The sequence below is a fragment of the Carassius auratus genome, chromosome 31 (genome assembly GCF_003368295.1).
Source record: "Carassius auratus strain Wakin chromosome 31, ASM336829v1, whole genome shotgun sequence".
Lineage (NCBI taxonomy): Eukaryota > Metazoa > Chordata > Actinopteri > Cypriniformes > Cyprinidae > Carassius > Carassius auratus.
The window spans coordinates 2,243,277-2,265,056 of NC_039273.1; the positions used below are offsets into that span (position 1 = coordinate 2,243,277).

At 34.3% G+C, this 21,780-nt stretch overlaps 2 protein-coding genes across 2 annotated transcripts in view; one reads left to right on the forward strand and one right to left on the reverse strand.

The window, feature by feature from the left end:
* Positions 1-21,780, reverse strand: part of snta1 (syntrophin, alpha 1) — a 30,639-nt gene that overhangs the window by 3,090 nt on the left and 5,769 nt on the right. The window contains exons 2-6 of the mRNA XM_026212957.1: positions 13,187-13,372; positions 2,809-2,992; positions 1,633-1,822; positions 1,394-1,515; positions 383-579 (exon numbers count right to left, since the gene is read on the reverse strand). Of these exons, the coding sequence (XP_026068742.1) occupies positions 383-579; positions 1,394-1,515; positions 1,633-1,822; positions 2,809-2,992; positions 13,187-13,372 (879 nt within the window). The remainder of the gene's footprint in view (positions 1-382; positions 580-1,393; positions 1,516-1,632; positions 1,823-2,808; positions 2,993-13,186; positions 13,373-21,780) is intronic.
* Positions 15,707-20,008, forward strand: LOC113050196 (toll-like receptor 13). Its single transcript, XM_026212956.1, has 2 exons — positions 15,707-16,277; positions 16,977-20,008. The coding sequence occupies exon 2, from the start codon at positions 17,012-17,014 to the stop codon at positions 19,868-19,870; it is 2,859 nt and encodes a 952-aa protein (XP_026068741.1). The 5' UTR covers positions 15,707-16,277; positions 16,977-17,011; the 3' UTR covers positions 19,871-20,008.

Genomic DNA, 21,780 nt, shown 5'->3' on the forward strand with positions numbered 1-21,780 from the left:
GCAAAGAAACAAAGGAATAAATAAATAAGAATAACAAAAGCACATAATTAAATGACAAAAAATGTAACTAAAATTAAAATGGAAACTGAAAATATGAAAATAAAAGATGTTAAATTACAGTTGTATATAAGTAATACTAAAAAAAAACTGATTTCTATCAGAAAATGACCCTACTGGTGCTTGTATTGGCTTGATTTAACTCTTGCAGACTAAAAAATCATGCATGCATAAACGAATAAACAAATAAAGCACTGTGCACCAGTAACATGTTAGTGGACTGTGAGTGCAGCACATTACTGAACCAACAGAGGGCGATACGAGCACACACAGTCTCTGCTGGAGAGCTGGTGAACATGAGGAGGATGTGCTGAAGTGTGAGCACCTGTGGTGACCTCCTGCACGAGCTCAGCGGCGCTGTGGCAGCCCTCCACCAGCAGGTGAGTCCAGGTGGACAGGTCTTTAGCCGAATCCACTCTGAACAGATGCGTCTCCACTCCCTGATCAGTGCCCAGACGCAGACCGAACGTCAGCTCAGAGTCGTGCACCGATGAACTCTTCCCCGGTCCGGAGTGAACCAGCCTGACGAGACAAACACCAGGAGCGAGTCTACACACAACTCTCTTTTATTAAACAACATGTGAAACTGGACTGGATGAGACACATTTGCCTACAGCTTGAACAACAGTACCAGGCAGAAATGTGTAATATGGTTATTATTGTCAAGAACATCATTGCTGTGGTGTGTTTTTTTTTTTTTTTTTGCATTGTAAAAGTCTGGTAAATAGTCTACAAATGCATCTCTCTCTCTCTCTCTCTCTCTCTCTCTCTCTCTCTCTCTCTCTCTCTCTCTCTCTCTCTCTATATATATATATATATATATATATATATATATATATATATATATACACACCCCCACACACACATACATATTTATAAATAGTATAATATAATAATTATAAGTATAATTGTAGGTGTGAAAAGAAACACAAATTATTATACCCAATTTTTTTTTTTTTTTTTTAGTTGTTCAATAAAAATATTTATAAGGTCTCTAAACCTTATGATTAAATTTGAAAAAAAAAATTACAATAATCTTTATATAGATTTTATTTCCTTGATCTTTCATAGCCTAAAATCCTTTTAAAAAATCATATATAATATAATATAATATAATATAATATAATATAATATAATATAATATATTTAACACATATATTATATAACTTAATATATGAAATAATTTTTATCATCCTTTATCAATCCATTTTTTATTACTATAGTCATCTGTTGTGTATTGTGCCAGCACCTCAGTTTTACCGTAAATGAGTGTAATGCATGTGCTCCAGTATACACTCTTCAACTGTGTTATGTGTGTGTGTGTGTGTGTGTGTACCTGGTGGTAATTAAAGGATAGCTCTTGTCTGGGCTGTTGAGCATGTCTTTGCTGTCGGGTAGAGATGTGTACAGCAGCAGATCTCTGTCCGTCAATACTGCCAGGATCGGCCGCTCTGAGCCCTGCGACACACACACACACACACACACACACACACACACACACATTGTTCAGGCTCTACTGCATCACCTCATCTCATCTCGTGTGTGTGTGTGTGTGTGTGTGTGTGTGTGTCTCACCTGCTCGATGATCCAGCCCATGTGTGTGACGTTCAGTCTGGGCTGCAGGGCGTTCAGCTCGGCTCTAGCGCTGCTCAGTAACGCTGCGCTGGTCGTCTGGATGGTGTTGTACCAGGCCTGAGCCATGGCGTGATCTTTAGCCCGCAGAAACACACACTTCTTCCTGTCTGACGACACCACCTCGAAATACCTCCAGAGACAGAAGAGCAGATTTACACAGCAAGACTCACTATGACCTCTCATGACATAATAACATAACAATCATCATAAACAACTCCTCTGGCAACTATTATAGAGTATTAGGAAAACTGTATGCTGTTTTAAAATGCATTAATGTAGAATGTGCTGATTGACAGGTGTTTCATCCAATCAGAATACTGAGTCAGAAACATGTGATTTAAAATACTTTTGTTATAGCTAAACTTAAAAAAATTACCATTATATTATATTATATTATATTATATTATATTATATTATATTATATTATATTATATTATATTTTATAAAATTTGATGTCACTATGAATATTGACTTGAAGCCATATAATATTAAATAATTTTGTTATGGCTTTATATAATGACAAATAAATAAATAAATAAATAAATAAAATAAAGTTTGGGTCATTATGAATATTAAATTGAAGCCATACAATATAAAATAATTTTGTTATGGCTTTAAATAATGACTAAAATAAATAAATAAATAAATAAATAAATAAATAAATAAATAAAATAAAATAAAATAAAATAAAGTTTGGGTCATTATGAACCTTTATTTTCAAGCCATACAATATAAAATAATTTTGTTATGGCTTTAAATAATGACTAAAAATTAAATAAATAAATAAATGAATGAATAAAGAAAGAAAGAAAGAAAGAAAGAAAGAAAGAAAGAAAGAAAGAAAGAAAGAAAGAAAGAAAGAAAGAAAGAAAAAAGTTTGGGGTTATTAAGATTATTGAATCAATGCACATTATAGCTGTAAAAAAAATAAAATTAAAATAAAACCTTTTTAATGAACAAATGCATTGATATATTACCATTTAGTAGTTTAGGAACGTGGCATAGAATGTGTTTAATATTTAAATGATAAATCCTGAACTCACAGTATCAGCCTAACCAGATCTGGATCATTTGATAAAGCACTGTGTCAGCTCTACAGCTACAGGGTGTTTGTACCTGTCCTCTGTGTCCGGCGGACACTGTTTGCGGGTCACGTGGCACATTCGGAGCTGGATGGTCTGGCTCTCTTTAAGCGCAGGGTCCGTCTGTTTCTGTGGGGAGGCTGGAGGGGAGTCAAGCACAGGGGGTCCGGTCGTAGATCCAGCCTTAAAAAACGCAGACATCTCCTTTATATACTTCACTACAGAGACACAAAGAGAGAGAAACAGTCATTATTCTTACTGATAGTTTAAAGTGTTCCTGTCATGGAGAAATACGGCTCAGCACAGCAAAATGAAACATGAGACAGTTTCATGCATCATAGATCAACAAACATTTCAAATAATTTAAAATACAAAAAAAATCATAAAATAAGAATAAAAAAATATATAATTTTCTGTATTTTTTAATTTTAAAATTCGAAATAAAAAATAAAATGTATAAAAAATAAAAATAATTTTTTTTCATTTAAAGTAAAAATACCAACAATTTAAAATACAATTGATAAAAACATATAAATAATAAAGTAATACAACACAGTACTGTATTAAAGTAATACAGCCATATAGTTGTTTAATACAAATATATGACTAAAATAAAATATTGTGAATGCAAAAAAAAAAAAAAAAAAAATATCAAATGCATTAGTTCACAGATGTTCTATGCATGTTGTTTGAAGCATGCACACTGCAGAAATAGTATAAGTACTGTATGCTATTTTGAACACAGCTGTTGATGCAACTTGAAACTCTGAAATCTTGCTGGTTCAAGCTGAACCACTATAAAGGAAGAGAACAAACTACCAATAACGCAACTTCAGATGAAAGAGGAAGAAGTTCTGATCAACCAAAAATAAAACATATATATATTAGGAAAGTATTGCTCAGTGTGTTCAGTCCAGTTCCTTTGCACAGTTTAGACAAACCAGAGGCAGAATCTGATGATTTTTTTAAACACTGATTGCAATAATAATGCATTAATTAATATTATATATATATATACTGTACATAATGTATGCATGCTTCCAGAAATAAGAACAGGTAACTGTCATAAATCAACATATTAATTAATAAAATGCTATAATGCAAAAAGCTGAATGCTGAATATTTTCGTGGATTTTAAAATGGTCACATATTCAAACTGTTGGCAAAGCTACAATGTAACATGCACAGACAGAAATAAATAAATGTCCAAATACTGTCACATTTTTTCCTCATTTTATTCAACAGTTACAGCCTTTTGAAAGAGAGATGTTTATTGCATGATTATTGCATCAGCAACATATTTTTAATTATAGAAATATCCAATCATCCAGATAAGAATTGAATGAATAAAAAAGCTAATTTAGGTTGAACGTATAAAACTTAAATAAAGTTTTATACAACAAATTTTATACGATGTATTTTCAATAAAAAAAGAATTAATTAATTACTAAATAAATAAACAAACAAACAAACTTTACATGAGAGAGAACATTTAAAAATCTTGTTTGATTATGGCATCAGCAATTTCTTTTTCAATATGCAAATATCTACGTATATACCAGTTATTTCTATAAATCTATAACATTTCAGTATATAGAAAAAAAGTTTGAGACAAACATTAAGTTGGCTTGAGAAAGCCTGACCAGAAAGTTTGAAGAAGTTTAAAGTTAGATTGATAGATTAGTTGAAAAAAGAAAGATATATTAGTTTGAAAGAATGATAGATATATTAGTTCAAAAGAAAGGATGATAGATAGATTAGTTTGAAAGAAAGAATAATAGATAAATTAGTTAGAAAGAAAAATATATTAGTTAAAAAGAATGATAGATTAGTTAGAAAGAATGATAGATAAATGAGTTCAAAAGAATGATAGATAGATTAGTTCAAAAGAAAGAATGATAGATATATTAGTTTGAAAGAAAGAATGATAGATTAGTTAGAAAGAAAGATAAATGGAAGTTAGAAGCATGTTGCTAGCATGTTTCTAGCATGATTAGGACCTTGCTAGTATGTTGTTAGTATATTTCTAGCATGATTATCATTCAACTAGCATGTTGATAGCATGTTTCTAGCATGATTAGCATGTTGTTAGCATGTTTCTATGATGATAAGCATGTGACTAGCATGTTTCTAGCATGATTAGCATGTTGCTAGCAAATCGTTATAATGTTTCTAGCATGATTAGCATGTTGCTAGCATGTCGCTATGATGTTTCTAGCATGATTTGCATGTGACTAGCATATTTCTAGCATAATTAGCATGTTGTTAGCATGTCACTAGTATGTTTCTAGCATGATTAACAAGTTACTAGCATGTTGATCACATGACTATCATCATTAAATTGCTGCTAGCATGTTCTTAGCATGTTTCTAGCATGATTAGCAAGTTTCAAGCACGTTGTTATCATGACTAGCATGTTGCTAGCATTTTTCTAGAATGATTAACATGTTTCTAACATGTTTCTAGCATGACTAGCATGCGACTAACGTGTCTCTAGCATGTTTCTAGCATGTTGTTAACATGACTAGCATGTTGTTAGTATATTTCTAGCATGATTAACATCCGACCATTATGTTGCTAACGTGTTTCTAGCATGATTAATGTGCGGCTAGCGTGTTTCTAGCATGATTAGCGTGTGGCTAGCGTGTTTCTAGCATCACTAGCGTATTCCTAGCGTGTTTCTACCATGACTAGCGTGCTGTTAGCGTGTTTCTAGCATGACTAGCGTGCTGCTAGCGTGTTTCTAGCATGACTAGCGTGTGGCTAGCATGTTTCTAGCGTGCGGCTAGTGTGTTTCTAGCGTGCGGCTAGCATTCGGCTAGCATGCGGCTAGCGTGTTGCTAGCATTGGATGGATGGATGGATAGATAGACAGGATGGTTGTTTAATTGAGTCTAGGGTTTCAGGTAGTTTACATTTACAATGTAAGTCTATGGGTTTTTAAAAAAATGATTTTTAATATACATTTAAAAAAAAAAGTCAAAAAAAAAAAAAGTCAAATCAGTCTGAAAAGATATAGCACACCAAGTCAGGACAGTCTGAAAGTCTGACCCGAGTTTGTAGAGTTAAAGTTCTAGGAGGAGTTAGAGTTGGAAAATTTTGGGTCAGAAGAAGAAGAAGTTTAAATAGGATTTCAGTTAGGTTGAGTGCATGAAACCTGACTAGATGTATTTATATTAAATAAAAAAAGGAATGAACAAATAAATTAGTAAACTAAGTCCAAAATACAACATTTAAAGAGTGTGTTTATTGCATCAACTGTGAAGCTGCTGTGTTCCTCAACACTGATAATAAACCACACACGCGCACACACACACCCCAGACACCGAACATGACAAACCCTTCGGCATGAACACACATAGTAACCTCCGTCTCTAACACACACACACACACACACACACACACACACGATGGTTATTAATAGAAGAGGCCACTAGGGAGGGAAGCTTGGGTTTCACTCTCTGGAGCGGGTGATACAGGCGGAGAAGGGCTTCCTCGGCTCAGAATAGAGTTTGTCTCAGCGGTCAGCCGCTCACTAACACACTTCAGCTAGTCAGCACATACACACACACACACACAGCCTTCTTTCTCGCGCTCTATAAATACTTTTACAGTAGTGCAGCATCTCACACACACACAGTCTGTTTTCAAACATGCTTTGTCTGAATTCCTAAGTCCTTCACCTGCTGACCACACACACATGAACAACCCACACACACACACACACACACACACACACACACACAATCAGCCTCACATGGTCTTTATAGGTGATTTACACTTAACAGGAATTAAAGCTGTGTCATGCTACACAATATATTTTGTTCAAAGCGACATACATTTAAATTTTCAAGATGAATAGAAAGATCAGAAGAACAGCATTTATTTGAAATATAAATATTTGCTGAATAAAAAAAAATAAAAATAAATCTCACTGTCCACTTTGGTAAGGTAGTATAAACTGCATTAACAAATGCAATTTGTTATTGTATGTTGATGCATATGTTTTAAGCATAAGTTTTAAAAATGTGCATACTGAATTGTGTTTGGCCTTCATTCTTGCATCTATTTAATCCCTTGCAAACAATGCAATGTCTTCGATTTTCATGCATAGTCGACAAAAACCAAAACACTGATGTGAAGCGACGCCTGTCACCTTTAACCTTCATCATTCTTCACAAACACACACTCATCATCACACACTCATCTCATCTTCTGCTCCTCGTTATTTCCAATCATGAGTGTGTCTCACGACGCTGGTTTCTCATAACTCAAGTCTTCAGTGGACTCACATCTCCTACCAAACATGAATCACATCAACAAAAGACTCTCGGCAGAGGTTTAGAGTAGAGGATTCTGAGGCTATTTATAGACGCAAGGATTTTGTCACACAAAAGCCCTTCGGGACTGACACTAAATGGCCTTTGTGGAATTAAAACCGGCATGCGATGTGCAATTTTGTAAGAAAACGGTAACGAGAAGAGGTCTTTCACAGCTCAGGAGACTTATGGGGATCTTTGAGGATTTCTCATTGGATTTTAACTTTGTCTGAGATGTTTCTCCTAAATTATCTTGACGAAAGACAAAAAGTTGTAATCGAGTTGAATGCATTGAATGCAGCTCCGAACATTTGATGAGACTCGTCTGTCTACTTCAAAATTTCATGAGTTTAAAAGTAGGAAATCCTAGTCTGATGGGATTTGAACATGGCAGAGTAGATGAAATGACAGGATGTGTATGCATATAAATACTGTATGCATTAAACAGCAACAATTAGCTAATTTCCGACTCTTCGGCCGGCTGAAAATCTCGATGCAGAAGTGAACATTTATATGGTTACCAAAGAATGGGATGCTGTTTTGAATATCTTCTATACCTTTCTGTTTAAATAAGATTTCTACAAAAAACAGCCAAGAATGAACTCATAAAGATGCAATACTACAAGATTCTTGTTCTTCTAGACAACAAAGCACCTAAAAGCGACAAACTTTCTCACATTCTCACTTAAAGTGTTTCTGGGAAAAGAAAACAAGATATAAGCTGATCTGCGCTGTCACTTCTCTATCTAAACGTCAACATTTCTGCCCTTTGGGACACAAAGCGAGCATGCTTTTGGAGAGTAGACAGATTTTTCTAGCTGCTGATTTCGGTCGGTGGTTTCCAGGTGCTGAGGCCCGAGTCGGGTGACACTGAGGCATGCCGTTGTTCTTGCTCCAAACACAACTGGACAAACACAAGAGTCCAGAGACACGTCAAACACAACAGACCCCTACAGTCAAAACCCTGCCCTCTGTTGCTGTGGGAGCATCCGGGATCCGTCTGATTGGCTACGCCGTGACTCCTGAAGCACGCTCTGCCTGGAATGACGCTCAACGCCTACACAAAAATTTTCCTGAGAACACACATGCACAGACACACAAAACCACCAGAACAAAGTGATGCATGCTCAGCAATCCCCAAAAACATGTTTGCACACTTAAAAATATCTCAATGTCATTGCATTTCAAAATGTAGAGTACAAACTTACACACGAGTGTGTGTTTCCATATTTAAACTGTTTAATAAGCAGCGTGTGCTTGGCTCAAGTAGCTAATGCAGGCTTTTCTTTCCATTAACGTCTCACTTGACCTCACTGAATAATCTGGAGAGAAACACTTTCATCATCCCAGAAACTTCTCCTCCTGACTGGAAGCTGTGAAAACAGCTGGAAGCACTTATGATTTTAATTTCGTTAAGTGCAAATATTCAGTTTGGCCACAAGTATGAAGATGCGTTCAGTTTGCAGAAGGAGTGGAGGATCTCAGAATTTGATGAGGGATATGTTCAGAATAGCATGCTGCTCATACTATGTTTGTAGCATACTATATGCAGTTTGTGAATATTATGCACGCATGGAATAGTCAGATTACGTGCATTCGCCAACGTGTTTATTACATGTTCATTTACATTTACATTTAATCACAGCATACTGTATCTCACAGTGCAATGCATTTGAATTGATTTTTGCATTTTAAATTGCAGTAAAAATGCAAAACACCAGAAAACAAAAGAATGGCATTGATTGCATGATTATTGCATAATATTTTCTGTATTGCATACTGTTACAGTTAAAGCTAGCAATCCACTCTCTTCGGCTCACCAAGGCTGCATTTATTTGATCAAAAATACATCAAAAAATCTAAAATATTATTACAATTCAAAAACATTGTTTTCTATTTTAATACAGCTTTAAGTATAATTTATTTATGGGATCAAATCTGTATTTTCAGCATCATTCCTCCAGTCTTAAGTGATTTTCAGAAATCATTCAAATATTGCTACTCAAGAAATTTCAGATTATTACAAATGTTGAAAACAGTTACTTTGTATTTTGACACATTTTGTTCCAGGATTCACAGATTAATAGAAAGTTCAAAAGAACAGCATTTACTGTATTTGGAATAGAAATATTTTATAACATTATAAAAGCCTTTACTGTCACTTTTGAGCAATTTAATGCATCCTTTTTGAATAAAAGTACTTATAATTATTATATTTTCTTGAGTTTAATATTTAACAAATAAACTTTCAACATTAAAAAGCATAAATTGATAGTGTGAAAATTATACATGCCATATGAAATTAAACGAGACATTATTATTGGCTGTGATTTTGACATGCAAGCAGCATTTACATTTTTTTAGTGAGAAGCTGGAAACTCAAGAACTCAAACACACTTATACTCTCATGAATGATGGGTTTTGTTCAATCAAGCACAAAAGGTGCCAGAGAAAATAAACACAACAGGGCTGGCACATGTGATAATCAGACTCTCCAAATATGATCCAGTACGAAACGAATCAAACTTAATGGCTCAGATGTAAAGGCTAATGTGTGAGAGACGGAAGAGAACAGAACGAGGGAGAAGTCGAGAGGGAAGCAAACACTCAATTACTGGATCATAGAAACTCACTAACAGAAGAGAGTAAATCCCTGAGATAGAAACCGCTGCAAGAGTCTGAGCCGCTCGTGTGTGTGTGTGTGTGTGTGTGTGTGTGTGTGTGTGTGAGATGAGCCTCTGAGAAATCAAGACTTTTGTGTCCATGCATGGTGTAAAAAACTGAAGCAGTTTTCATGCTTCCAAACATTCATGAATTCACTAAAGACTGAAATCTACAAAGTCTGATATCATTTTCTTCTTTAATATCCACCAACAGAATAAGTGGTGCATGTACAAATTAGTTCGCATTTAATTTGTGTACATCTTAATGAAAAACAGCATAAATACAACAAATAACCCACTTTTGTAGACGATCTATGATGTAACATTACAATTATAAATTTGTTTTGACATTTTCGCATTTTAGTTTTTATTTGTTTGTTTTTTTAATACATATGTCTATTTGATTTGTATTCATTTTAATTTATTTGTTTTATTTAGTAAGCTATTTTAAGCTATTTTAAGAATTCAGGTTAAACTAAACAAAAATTAGAAATAAATATACATTTTGTTTTATTTCAGTTCACAGTTGTACAATAAAACATTTCCCATTACTCTCTAAGGAAGCAGAATCGATAAAAATACACTGAAAATAATAATAATGTTATTAATCAATATTTTTTCCTTCGTCATCCATTTAAATTAATCTAAACATCCTTAAAAACAGATAGCTTTACTATCTAAGCAAAACTGCACAAGATTAGACAATAAGACGTGTTGTTATTATTGAATTATTGGAAATACTTTAAAGTAAGGTCTCATTTGTTAACAATATATATTTGTATATATATATAACGAACAATATATTGTTACAGTATCTTTTTTTGATTTTAACTAATGTTAACAAGCTTTTAATTTTAATAATGTATTAGAAATGTTAAACTTAACATTAACTAAGATTAATACATGTTAGAGAAGTGCTGTACATGTTAAAAAGTGAAACCTTAATGTAATGATTTACTGAATTAATTATCGTTTTTGTTTCTCTTTTGAAAGTTGCTTTGGACAAAAGCGTCTCTGCTAAGTGCATGAATGTAAATATTAATTTATAATTATTTTTCTAACCTTTTGGCCAAATTGTTTATCTTGTTTTTAAAAATCAAACCAAATTATGCAAGGTTTACACTTAAAACTATATATAAAATTAAATAAAATAAAAAAGAAATTCAGAATTTTTTTTTTTTGCAGCACACACCAAAATGCAAATCCATTGCTATTCATTTTTTTCTGTGTTTGTAAAATTAAAAGCAAGAGAGAGAGAGAAAGAAAGAAATATGACATTTTAAAACATCCAATCCAAAAATCACTGAACGCTCATCACAGATCGTGATTATGACTCTTACTGTAAGACCTGAGATCAGCATTACATGCAAACACTGTTCACTCCTGAATCATTGGCACTTAAGAGGGGCTAAAATGCTGAATATGGTATTTCGGGTATCTCACACACATGCCGGCTCATAAAACTATACAGCAATCCTCCATTACGGATCCATCCAGCCTTGTAAAGATGTGCATTAATGTAATTAATCATTCACTGATATACTCAATTTTAGTTCAGTCACCAAGGTTTCATGGTTTCCCGTTTAAACACTTCATGTCAGAAGAGTTGCTGACCCTTGCACTAACAGAACGAGAGGAAAGTGCAAACTAAGAGAGTAGGGTTGGGCAATGCCAGCTTTAATGCTGTAAAAGGTTTGAAGGTTTGCAGTTTGAATACTTTAATCTTGGTAGATGGATATTTACTAATACAAAATGTATTTAAGTACCAAAACTTACAAAAATAAACAAATAAATCAAATGTCATGTTTGCTATTCTCAATACAATGAAGGTGAATGTGTGGGCCAAGCTCAAAAATGACAAAAATACCCTAAAAGTATCATATAAGTGGTTAATATGACTCTATATTCCAAGTTTTTAGAAGTCATGATATATAATTATGTTCTATTCCAGTGATCTGTGAATGGATCTTTGAGGGAAGGAATCATTCTGATTGGTGAATGGATCATATAGGATGAAACTGGATGAACTGAATCAAACGATTCACATAACTAAGTTATATTGGTATCACGGTTATACTATTTTAATTTGTGTTAATATTTAGAATTAGATTGCATTTTTATATAATTTTTTATTAAACAGGTCTAAAAAAAATTATTTATTATTTATTATTTTATTTATTATTTTATTTATTTATTATTTATTTTAGTATTTCAAGTTAAACTAAGCAAAAATTTGAAACGTAGCTTTGGCAACTACTGCAGCTGTAATCAAATCAGTTTATTTTTTTATGTATATATTTTATTTTATTTCACTTTACATTTATTTCGCATCAAGTAACATATTAAATATTATTATAATATTAAATAATATTAAAAATAATATTGAATTTTTGAAGATATTTTAGTACCTCAATTTAAACTTAACAAAGAAAACGCTGCCCTGGCAAATAAATAAATAAATTAATAAATACATTTGTATATATAGGTGATTTTTATTTTATTTGAGTGAATATTATTTTGTATCAAATAATGAAAATATTATTCATATATGGTTTTAGTTCAGCTTTTAGTTAACAATCAGACTAAAAAGAAACATTTGTTCATGATTCAGACGCTCAGGAGAGTTACAGTACTTCATGATATCCAGCGAATAATGAGTTAAATTTGATCTATTCCTAACACCAATGTATTGCGTGACTTCAGAAGAGAAATATGCATGGTGTTTTTCTCTTCCAAGCTTGACAGCCCAAGTTTTTATTCTCTCTTATTATATGTAAAAGTATGGGTAATAATAACTTTATATTAACTTTCATTAATAAATCATTAACAAACATTATATAATGCTTATGGATCATTAGTAAAATACTAGAAACGTGAGATAATGTGCTTGCTTGCTAATGCTTAATATACAGTTTTATATACTGCAGGTCAATAAAATCATGTTTTACACCCAAATTACAGTGTGTTTCTGTCTTTAACAAGCATTTAACTAATTAAACAAACCAAATATACAGCCTTCACAGACTTAATGAATAATATACAATTTGTGCACAACATTTGTAAATGTAATTAATTTACTTTTTTTTTTACTATTCAAAAATACATGTATGATGAGCTTTAAATCACTGTATAAATGTTGTTTACATTAAATAATGATTCTGCTAATCATTAGGTAATAATTTCAGTAGTTAATAATATTAACAGGCACATTATTTATCTCATTTTTCTGGCTATGTGAATATATTATAACGGATGATCTGTTAAGCATTATATGATGCTTTTTATGGATTCATATCAATTTAAAGTTATTATAAAGTGTTTATATTAACATAAAAATTCACCTTTTGTGTTCCAAGGACCAAAAAGAGTTTAAAAAGATGTCATTTTTGGCTGAAATATTCCTTGAAGCCAAACAGTCCGCTCCGTCTTACCTTCCAGAATGACCTCTTTGCCGGTTTTCTTCAGGGCTTGAACAGCCTCATCATGAGTGGCCTCTCTGAGGTCGCACCCGTTGACGGACAGAATCGCATCGCCCACGTAAAGAGCCTCCGTCTGGTCCGCTGCCAGTCCTTTGAAGATCTTTGAGATCAGGATGGGCATCTTATTCTCCTTACCACCTGTAAGACACCAATCATTTACACATGTGGCAAAAGACAGTTGAGTGCATGCTTAGCTAACTGAAAACACAACGACAACAAAAGTTTAAACTGACCATCATATCATAAAAACAATATGTGATGTGCAATTCAAAAGATGCATGTGTGGCCCTGGAGCACAAAACCAGTCTTAAATTGCGCTGAATATTTGTAGCAATAGCCAAAAATACATTGTATGGGTCAAAATTATTATACCAAAACTCATTAGGATATTAAGTTAAGATCATTCATTTTCATTTATTTCATTCACTTTATTTATAGAGCACTTTACAACTACACCTGCAGACCAAAGTGCTATTCAATCAAGAAACACTTAATTAAAACACACAACCTAAAAACAACACACATCCTATTAAACAACAAAGATTAGCTCACCCTCTCAAAGGCTAAAGACAAGGAGTAGTTTTTGGCTTTAAAAGCATTTAAAGATGAGACCTCTCTAAGTTGCTGATGGAGGACTATTACAGAGTCTCGGCCCTGCAACAGCAAAATGCCTGAATCCCTTTTAACTTTAAATAAGTACGAGGGACAGTAAGTAATTACTTATTATTGGATCTTAGAGATTTGCTGTAGGTGCTTGACAAACAGTAATGAGCTCAGACACATAAGCAGGGGCCATCCCATGCACTGCTTAAAAAACACACAAAAGAGTTTTATATTTTATCCTGTAGTTGACTGGTAGCCACTTGAGAGAAGCTAAAATAAGAGCGATATGATGACTTTTCCTAGCACTCACTATCAGCCTAGCTGCTGCATTCTGAACTAATTGCAAGTGTGAAATAGTGGTCTGGCAGGACTCCACATACAACACATTGCAATAGTCCAGACGAGACAAAACAAAGGCATTAATAACTTTCTCTAAGTCTTCCCTTGCCAGAATAGGCTTTAGTCAAGCAATATACCTAATCTGGAAAAAACTCTTAACTACAACATTAGTCTTCTTGTCAAATTTCAGCTCTGGATCAAACACCACACCTAAGTTCCTTATTTGGTCATGCCAATAATCGGACCATGAACTCAAATATTTGGACATATCTAAAAATCCTCTGGCAGAGCCAAAAAAAAAAAATCTCAGTTTATCGATTAATATTTATCGCATATTTTGAATCATACAGCTCTTAATCACCTCTAGACATGTAAATAGCAAATTAGAACCATTGTTCTCTCCCACTCTCATAGGTAAACAGATCTGTGTATCATCCACATACAAATGGTAAGACATGGCATGTTATTTAAAAAAAATTGAGCCCAGGCGCAACACATACAAGGAAAATAAAATAGGGCCAATAACAGAACCCTGGGGGACACCACAAGTTACAGGTGCTGCCTTTGAAACAAAGTTACCATACTTTACAGAGAACCACTCTAAAACCATCCTACTAATTCCAGTTAAATGGGAAAGCCACTTTATAAGAATCACGTGGTCTATTGTGTCAAAATCTGCATTTAAGTCCAATAAAATCAGAGCTGCCATGTTACCTGCATCTCTGATTATACAGATTTCATTAACAACTCTTAAAAGTACAGACCCAGTCATGTGACCTGCCTTAAAACCGGACTGAAATTTGTCTAAAATATCATACCTACTTAAAAATGACATTAACTGGGAATAAACCACATTCTCTAAAATCTTTGATAGACATGGTAGTTTTGAAATGGGCCAATAATTATTCGGTTCTAGCGGGTCTAAATTAGGCCCTTTAAGAAGTGGCTGAATAACCACCTGCTAAAGACCTGTTGGAACAACTCCATTATGAAGACTACTGTTAATAATAGAAGTAATACTCAGCCCAACAACATGAACCATCTCCTTAAGAAGATGTAAAGGAACCACATCCCAACCACCAGATGTAGGCTTCAAACGCATATTGATGCATAAATATGGCCTTGCGCATGGATTGGATTTGAAATAAACTCTGTGAAATTAGAAGAATCCACCAGTTATAAAAACTCAGAAACATAGGCTTACTTGGACAACACACATGAATACTGAAGTCCCCAGGAATTAAAATGATATCACAACCTGGCATCATATGTGACAAAAACTTGGAAACTGCTGAATATTTTGGTGGTCTCTATAGACCAACACACACAGAGCAGATTTCTAGCCGTCATACATCATCACTTGATCCTCAAAGCTCTGATAGTTTACCTTTAACAAAAGATGGCATTTAAACCCCTTCTTAAAAACACATGCAAGTCCGCCAGTAGTTCTAGGGGTACTAAAAAAAATGTACAGTCATAAGGAGAAAGTTCAATCAGGGGATGTGTCTCGCCAACATTAAGCCAAGTTTCAGAAATAAACAGAAAATCCCAATCATGTTGTGTAAAAAAAGTCATTTAAAATAAACGTTTTGTTTAAGAGTGTTCTTGCATTAACCAGTGCCATATTTACTGTACCAGACTCCAGCCAAGCCAGTGATGCTCCAACCAAGACAACAGCCGACTTGATTTAACCCAAATTGTTAATATTTTCTCCCCTCGAAACTTTGTTGATGTTGATCCAGGAACATGTCTTACTTGGCAAAATCATACTTTCCACTCCAAAAGAGAGATTGTCCATCACTGCATGAATGTGAAGCAAAGTTTTGTAGTCATAAGTCCGGAGAGAGTAGTTAGGGCTAATAACACATACAAATAAAACAATAAAACATTCAAATATACAACCCTATGAACAACCTGTGATGTTGAAATCATGAGGAATCGTGCAAACCAGCAGACAGTACATCAGTGACGACACATCCTTCAATTTTTAGCATGAAAACAGAGGGAACTAGACAAATAGCTTCTTCTTTCAAACCGGTTATAAATCTCTGATAAGCTCGGATGAATGTCATGCTGCTACTGAGAAATACAGACAAACAAGGTGGGGATCTCTTATATTTGTACGTAATACTGATAACTAGATCAAACTATTAGCATAACTGATCAAACTAGACTGTTAAAATCAGGTATGCCAATTTAATTGCACAAAAACAAATATTTCAGTTTGACAATGGGGAGATACTGCAAAAAAATATATGTTTATATAAAAGTAGTTTGTGATACATCCATGTATTTGTCTTTAATTAACATAAGATATTACAGGGTTTCTGTAGGTTTTATGCAGTTACATATAGGACTTTAAAAAAAGACCAAATAACAGAAATTTAAGGAACACAATTTTTTACCTGTTATTTCTCAGAAAACAAGACTTGCGTCTCAAGTAAATGTACCTTGATTTAAGGTTTTTTAAAACTTTGTATTGGAAAACTAAAGGGAAAAATGAAGAGATTGTAACTTTAGCAATTCATGTAACTTTTAATGCCACAACTTCATGAATGTAAGACTTTCTGCTCTGAAAAAAACAGTCTTTTTTTATGCATATTTTGACACTTAACTTTTATTACTTTTGTAAATCAGAAGACAAAGAGTATCAAAATGTTATAGAATTTGTTTTCAAACGCATGAAGATCAAGACTATTTGAGACTTAGAAATAAGGAAGTTTTCTTCTGTTGTTATTTTAAGGTCTTGTGCACGCCTCATCTTCTTCCTAAATCACTGAACACTTCTTTTATTTTTCAGATTTCACACTGTAAGTAAAGGGTGGAAACATAAAAATGAGGCAAAGTTCTGCATTTTTCTTCATTTTGAACTGTTGCGTCCTCATAACCCTGATCGACGGGTTTTCTTTGAGTAACTGCACGATTTATTTCCCCTTCGAATACACTGGCCATCTGAAGGTACTGTGCAACAGGATGAGCTACTGGAAGATACCTTCTCCGTTACCACACAATACCGTCAATCTGGATATTTCCAATAATGCCATCCATCAGATCGATGAAACGGATTTCATCGGACTTTCAAATCTGATCATTTTAAACATATCTCACAACAGGATATCCGAAATACACAGCAATGCATTGAGTGACCTAACAAACCTGGAAGAGCTCAACCTGTCCAACAATAAAATCAAAAGTGTTACCACAAACCTGTTCAAGGGTCTTGCAAACCTGTCTCATTTAAGACTTGACTCGAATTACCTAGAGACGATTGAAAACCAGTCATTTGCAACACTTTCGAATTTGAGATTCGTAAACCTAACCAATAACAAGTTAAAGCACCTTTCCGAACTCCATTCTGTTCTTCAAGTACCACATTTGCAAGAACTTTACTTGGGAAAGAACGGCTTCAGTGTTTTCAACTCAAGCGACATCCCGTCAGCATTCTTTGGTTTGAAAAAGTTGGATCTGTCGAGGAATCCCTTGACAGTGTTCAAGATGATGGAAAACATCTTTCCTGATCTTGAGTACTTGGACTTGTCAAGCTGTTTCCAGACCAAAACTTCCGATTGGCTTATTCTAGACAAGGCGTTCCTGAACACAGTCAAGACTGTCAACCTCAGTAGGAATCAGATTGAAGTGAACCAATTGGATTATATAATGCAGAGTTTCCCTTCTGTGACCTGGATGGCACTGGATGGTCTGAAGGGGTTCAAGGCGGAGATCTTTTTACACAAGGCATGTTCTCCCAGTCTGAGGGGTCTCCACTTGGAGGACAACAAACTTTCTGTACTTAACGATCACATGTTTAGACCGTGTGCACTTTTGAATGAGTTGCACCTAAGAAACAACGGAGTACTGAGAATGTATAAGTCGTCATTCAATCATCTAGTCAACTTGATAGAATTACGAATACAAAAGAACTCCCTGAAGCAACTGAACAACACTCTTCAGGTTCTCCCCAACTTACGGATCCTCGACCTTCATCTCAACAGCATTCAAAATCTAGACTGCTCTGATTTTACCAATCTGACGCAGTTAAGACATCTGTATTTGCACAGGAACCGAATTGTGACAATCAAGGCATGTGTATTCAAGGATTTGGGAAATCTCGAAGAGCTCATTTTGAGCAGCAATCGTGTGTTAACGGTCAGTGGCACCTTTACACATGGTCCCCAAAACTTACAATGTTTAGATTTGAATAACAACAAGTTGGGTGCAATCCAAAATTACAATTTTAAAGCTTTAAATTCCCTTGAGACATTACGTCTTGCAGATAACCAAATTTTAAATATCTATCCATATGCTTTTGCAGGACTCATAAATTTAACAGACTTGCATCTTGCATCTAATAAAATCACGGAAACATCTCTAAGAAATCGTGATGTGTTCGCCGGTACGCCTAACATAAAAAGTTTAGACGTGTCTTGCAATTACATCTCATACGAGAGTCAAGAGGAGCTACAAAGTCCACCGTTCATCCATTTAAGTGAACTGAGAGTTTTGAAGATTAATAGTCAACGTCAAAACTTAAACCACATCCCCTCGAACTTTCTGAAAGGTCTCACAAACTTGAAAGACTTTTATGCTGGGAATCTTAACATAGAGAGTTTACATGTGGACACATTTAGTTACACTCCCAAGCTTACTTATTTGGATTTGTCAAGTAATAATCTTGTGAACAGGGATGCCTTGACACCCAAGCTTTTCCAGCCAATAACAGGCCTAAATAAGATTACGCTGGGTAAGACTCACCTTAAGTCCTTGGACTTCTTAGTTGATGCAAATCTCTCCAATCTGACGATCCTACGAGCAAGTATGAATGAACTTCAACTTATAAATCAGAAAATCATCCAATCGCTTCCTAAACTGAAAGTGCTTGACCTGCAAAACAACAGCTTTACATGCGACTGTAGTAATGCTTGGTTCATCGACTGGGCCTTCAAGAAAAATAAAACGCAGGTGCTCTACCTGAACAGATATGAATGTCGCTATCCCCTTTCTTTAAGTGGAAAGAGTCTAGCCGCTTTCAACGCTGAATCCTGCAATGTGAATTACGACTTCATCTGCTTTATCTACAGCTCTTCCATTGTCTTTCTCACTCTAGTCATTTCATTTATCTACCACTTTCTAAAATGGCAACTGGTCTATGCATACTACCTCTTCTTAGCCTTCCTCAATGACAAAAAGAGGAAGCAAATCTCAAATCATCTGGATTTCCAATACGACGCCTTCATTTCCTACAATGCTCAAGAAGAGCCATGGGTCTTGGAAGAACTTGTGCCCAAACTTGAGGATCAACACGGATTGAGATTGTGCCTTCATCACCGAGACTTCCAGCCAGGAAAGGCCATTATTGACAACATTGTGGACGCAATATACAACAGCCGCAAAACCGTCTGCCTGATCACGCACAACTACCTAAAGAGCGTTTGGTGTTCGCAGGAGATCCAGGTGGCCAGCTTTAGACTTTTTGATGAACAGGAAGATGTTTTGGTTCTAGTTTTCCTTGAGGATATTCCCATGCACCAGCTTTCGCCATATTACCAAATGCGGAAGTTGGTGAAGAAACAGACGTATCTACAGCGCCCCAAACCTGGAGAAGATACTCAAGCATTCTGGCAGAAACTCAAAATAGCCCTCGAGACTAAAGAAAACATGGAGGACACACAGATTCTTTCTGGAAAAGATGTTTAAAGGCGGGTCTTCAAATATTTTGTGACTTTTAAGTCGACTGAGGATACCAGTTCCCCTTCTAACTGTTCTTTCCAATCTTATGCAGGTCTGCTGAACAATAAAATACTATAAATGTAAAATCTGTTGTTTGGTCATTATACTGAAACCGTTATTATGATATGGCTCAATGCAATGGTAAAATTGCAAAAACTGTGATTTATTTAAAAAAATATATGCACTTCCGGTATATATATATATATATATATATATATATATATATATATATATATATATATATATATATATATATATATATATATATATATCAAAATAATGGAAATGTGGCCTATGCAAAGTGGACAGAGAATGTTTTTTTTTTTTTTTTTTTAAGTTTTGTTCAAATATTAGAGGACGGTTCACATTTTTAAAAAAATTTTTATTAAATTTTATATATATATATATTTTTTTTTTTCAGACCAGCTCGGCAACAAAAGCAACCAAAATTCAGACATAAATATATGAAAGTGCAATTATTGCATTATAAAGTATTAAAATTGAATAACTTTTTTAATTTATTTTTATTTTCTATGCAGATGCATGTCTAAACTTATCATTTATATATAATATATATAATATATTAAAAAAAAAACATAAAAATGCAATTAAAGACCTCCAGGTTTGCTTTGCTTTGCTTTGTTATAGGGCTGCACAATTTGGACATATATATGTCCACTGTATATAACAAAACTACCCATCATTCTAGAATGATTCTTTAATTCCAAATATAGCTCTTCAATGCCTCTGATTTAAAATTTCTGTATTTTGTCATATCACAACATATATCACATAAAATCAAATGAAACTAGTTGAAAAGTAATAAGTGTGCATTGCTAAATACACATCAACTTCATCAGAAACCAGCTCTAAATATTGACTACTGACGTGCTCTTTGATGCTTTTTATGGGCAACGCAATAATACCAATCAAAACTTCATCATCTTCATCTTTGAGCCGAGGTGTGCTCTAAATATTACAGACCTAAACACACATATATCTTCTTTAGTGAATGATGGTTTGGTCTCCTGAGTGATATTTCCAGTGAGAATCAGACAGCTGGTGTTGCTGGGCTCAAAGGCTCTTATGATTTAATCACACATCTAGAAATTCAAGGGCATGTGAAATGACCACCTTGAGTCTAAACCATAAAACATTTATATGTGGTTCCAGGTTTTATATCGCTCTTAAGAGACTCGCAGACTGTGTGTTAGTGCTCATGAGTAGAAACACCAATGTCTTCTTCCTCACCATCATCATCATCATCATCATCAGTGTGTATCAGAAGTGGTCTTGTGTAATCACCCTCTATTCTAGTGACCTTTTGACCTTTGAAGTCACATGCGGCTGTGAGCTCGGCTCTTGCCAGATTCTTTTGGCAACCTCGGGGCGCTCCGCTTGAGCTCCAGCACATTATCAATCATTTCCCTCTGCAGTCACTGGCAGGACGTCCTGCACAAACACAATAATGCTAAAATGCAACGATCTTTCGCTGATTGAATCCTACTTCTGCAAAAACAGCATTCAAATGTCTGAGTCCTCTAGAAGAAATGCTTCTATTTTAGCACAAACGCTTTAATTACGAATTATATTATGAGCATTAGAACAATGTGCTTGTCTCAGACTTTTGGATCTCAGTGTACACCTCTCTATTAAAGTGCATTGTGATTTAAATTGCAGTCAGTTTTTTTTAAGAGCTCCAGGTTTGCTGTGCTTTACTGTAGGACTGCACAATTTAAAATGTGATAAATAAATAAATAAATAAATATAATGAAATATATATTGTAATAGTACTGTAAAATATAAGATTGAGTATTTATGAAAAATAACAGTATTTATTAAACTAATATTTATGACTTACATTCTTCATTTTCAGG

Coding starts and splice junctions, on each gene's coding strand:
- LOC113050196 (XM_026212956.1), top strand. CDS start 17,012: ATGAGGCAAAGTTCTGCATTTTTCTTCATTTTGAACTGTTGCGTCCTC.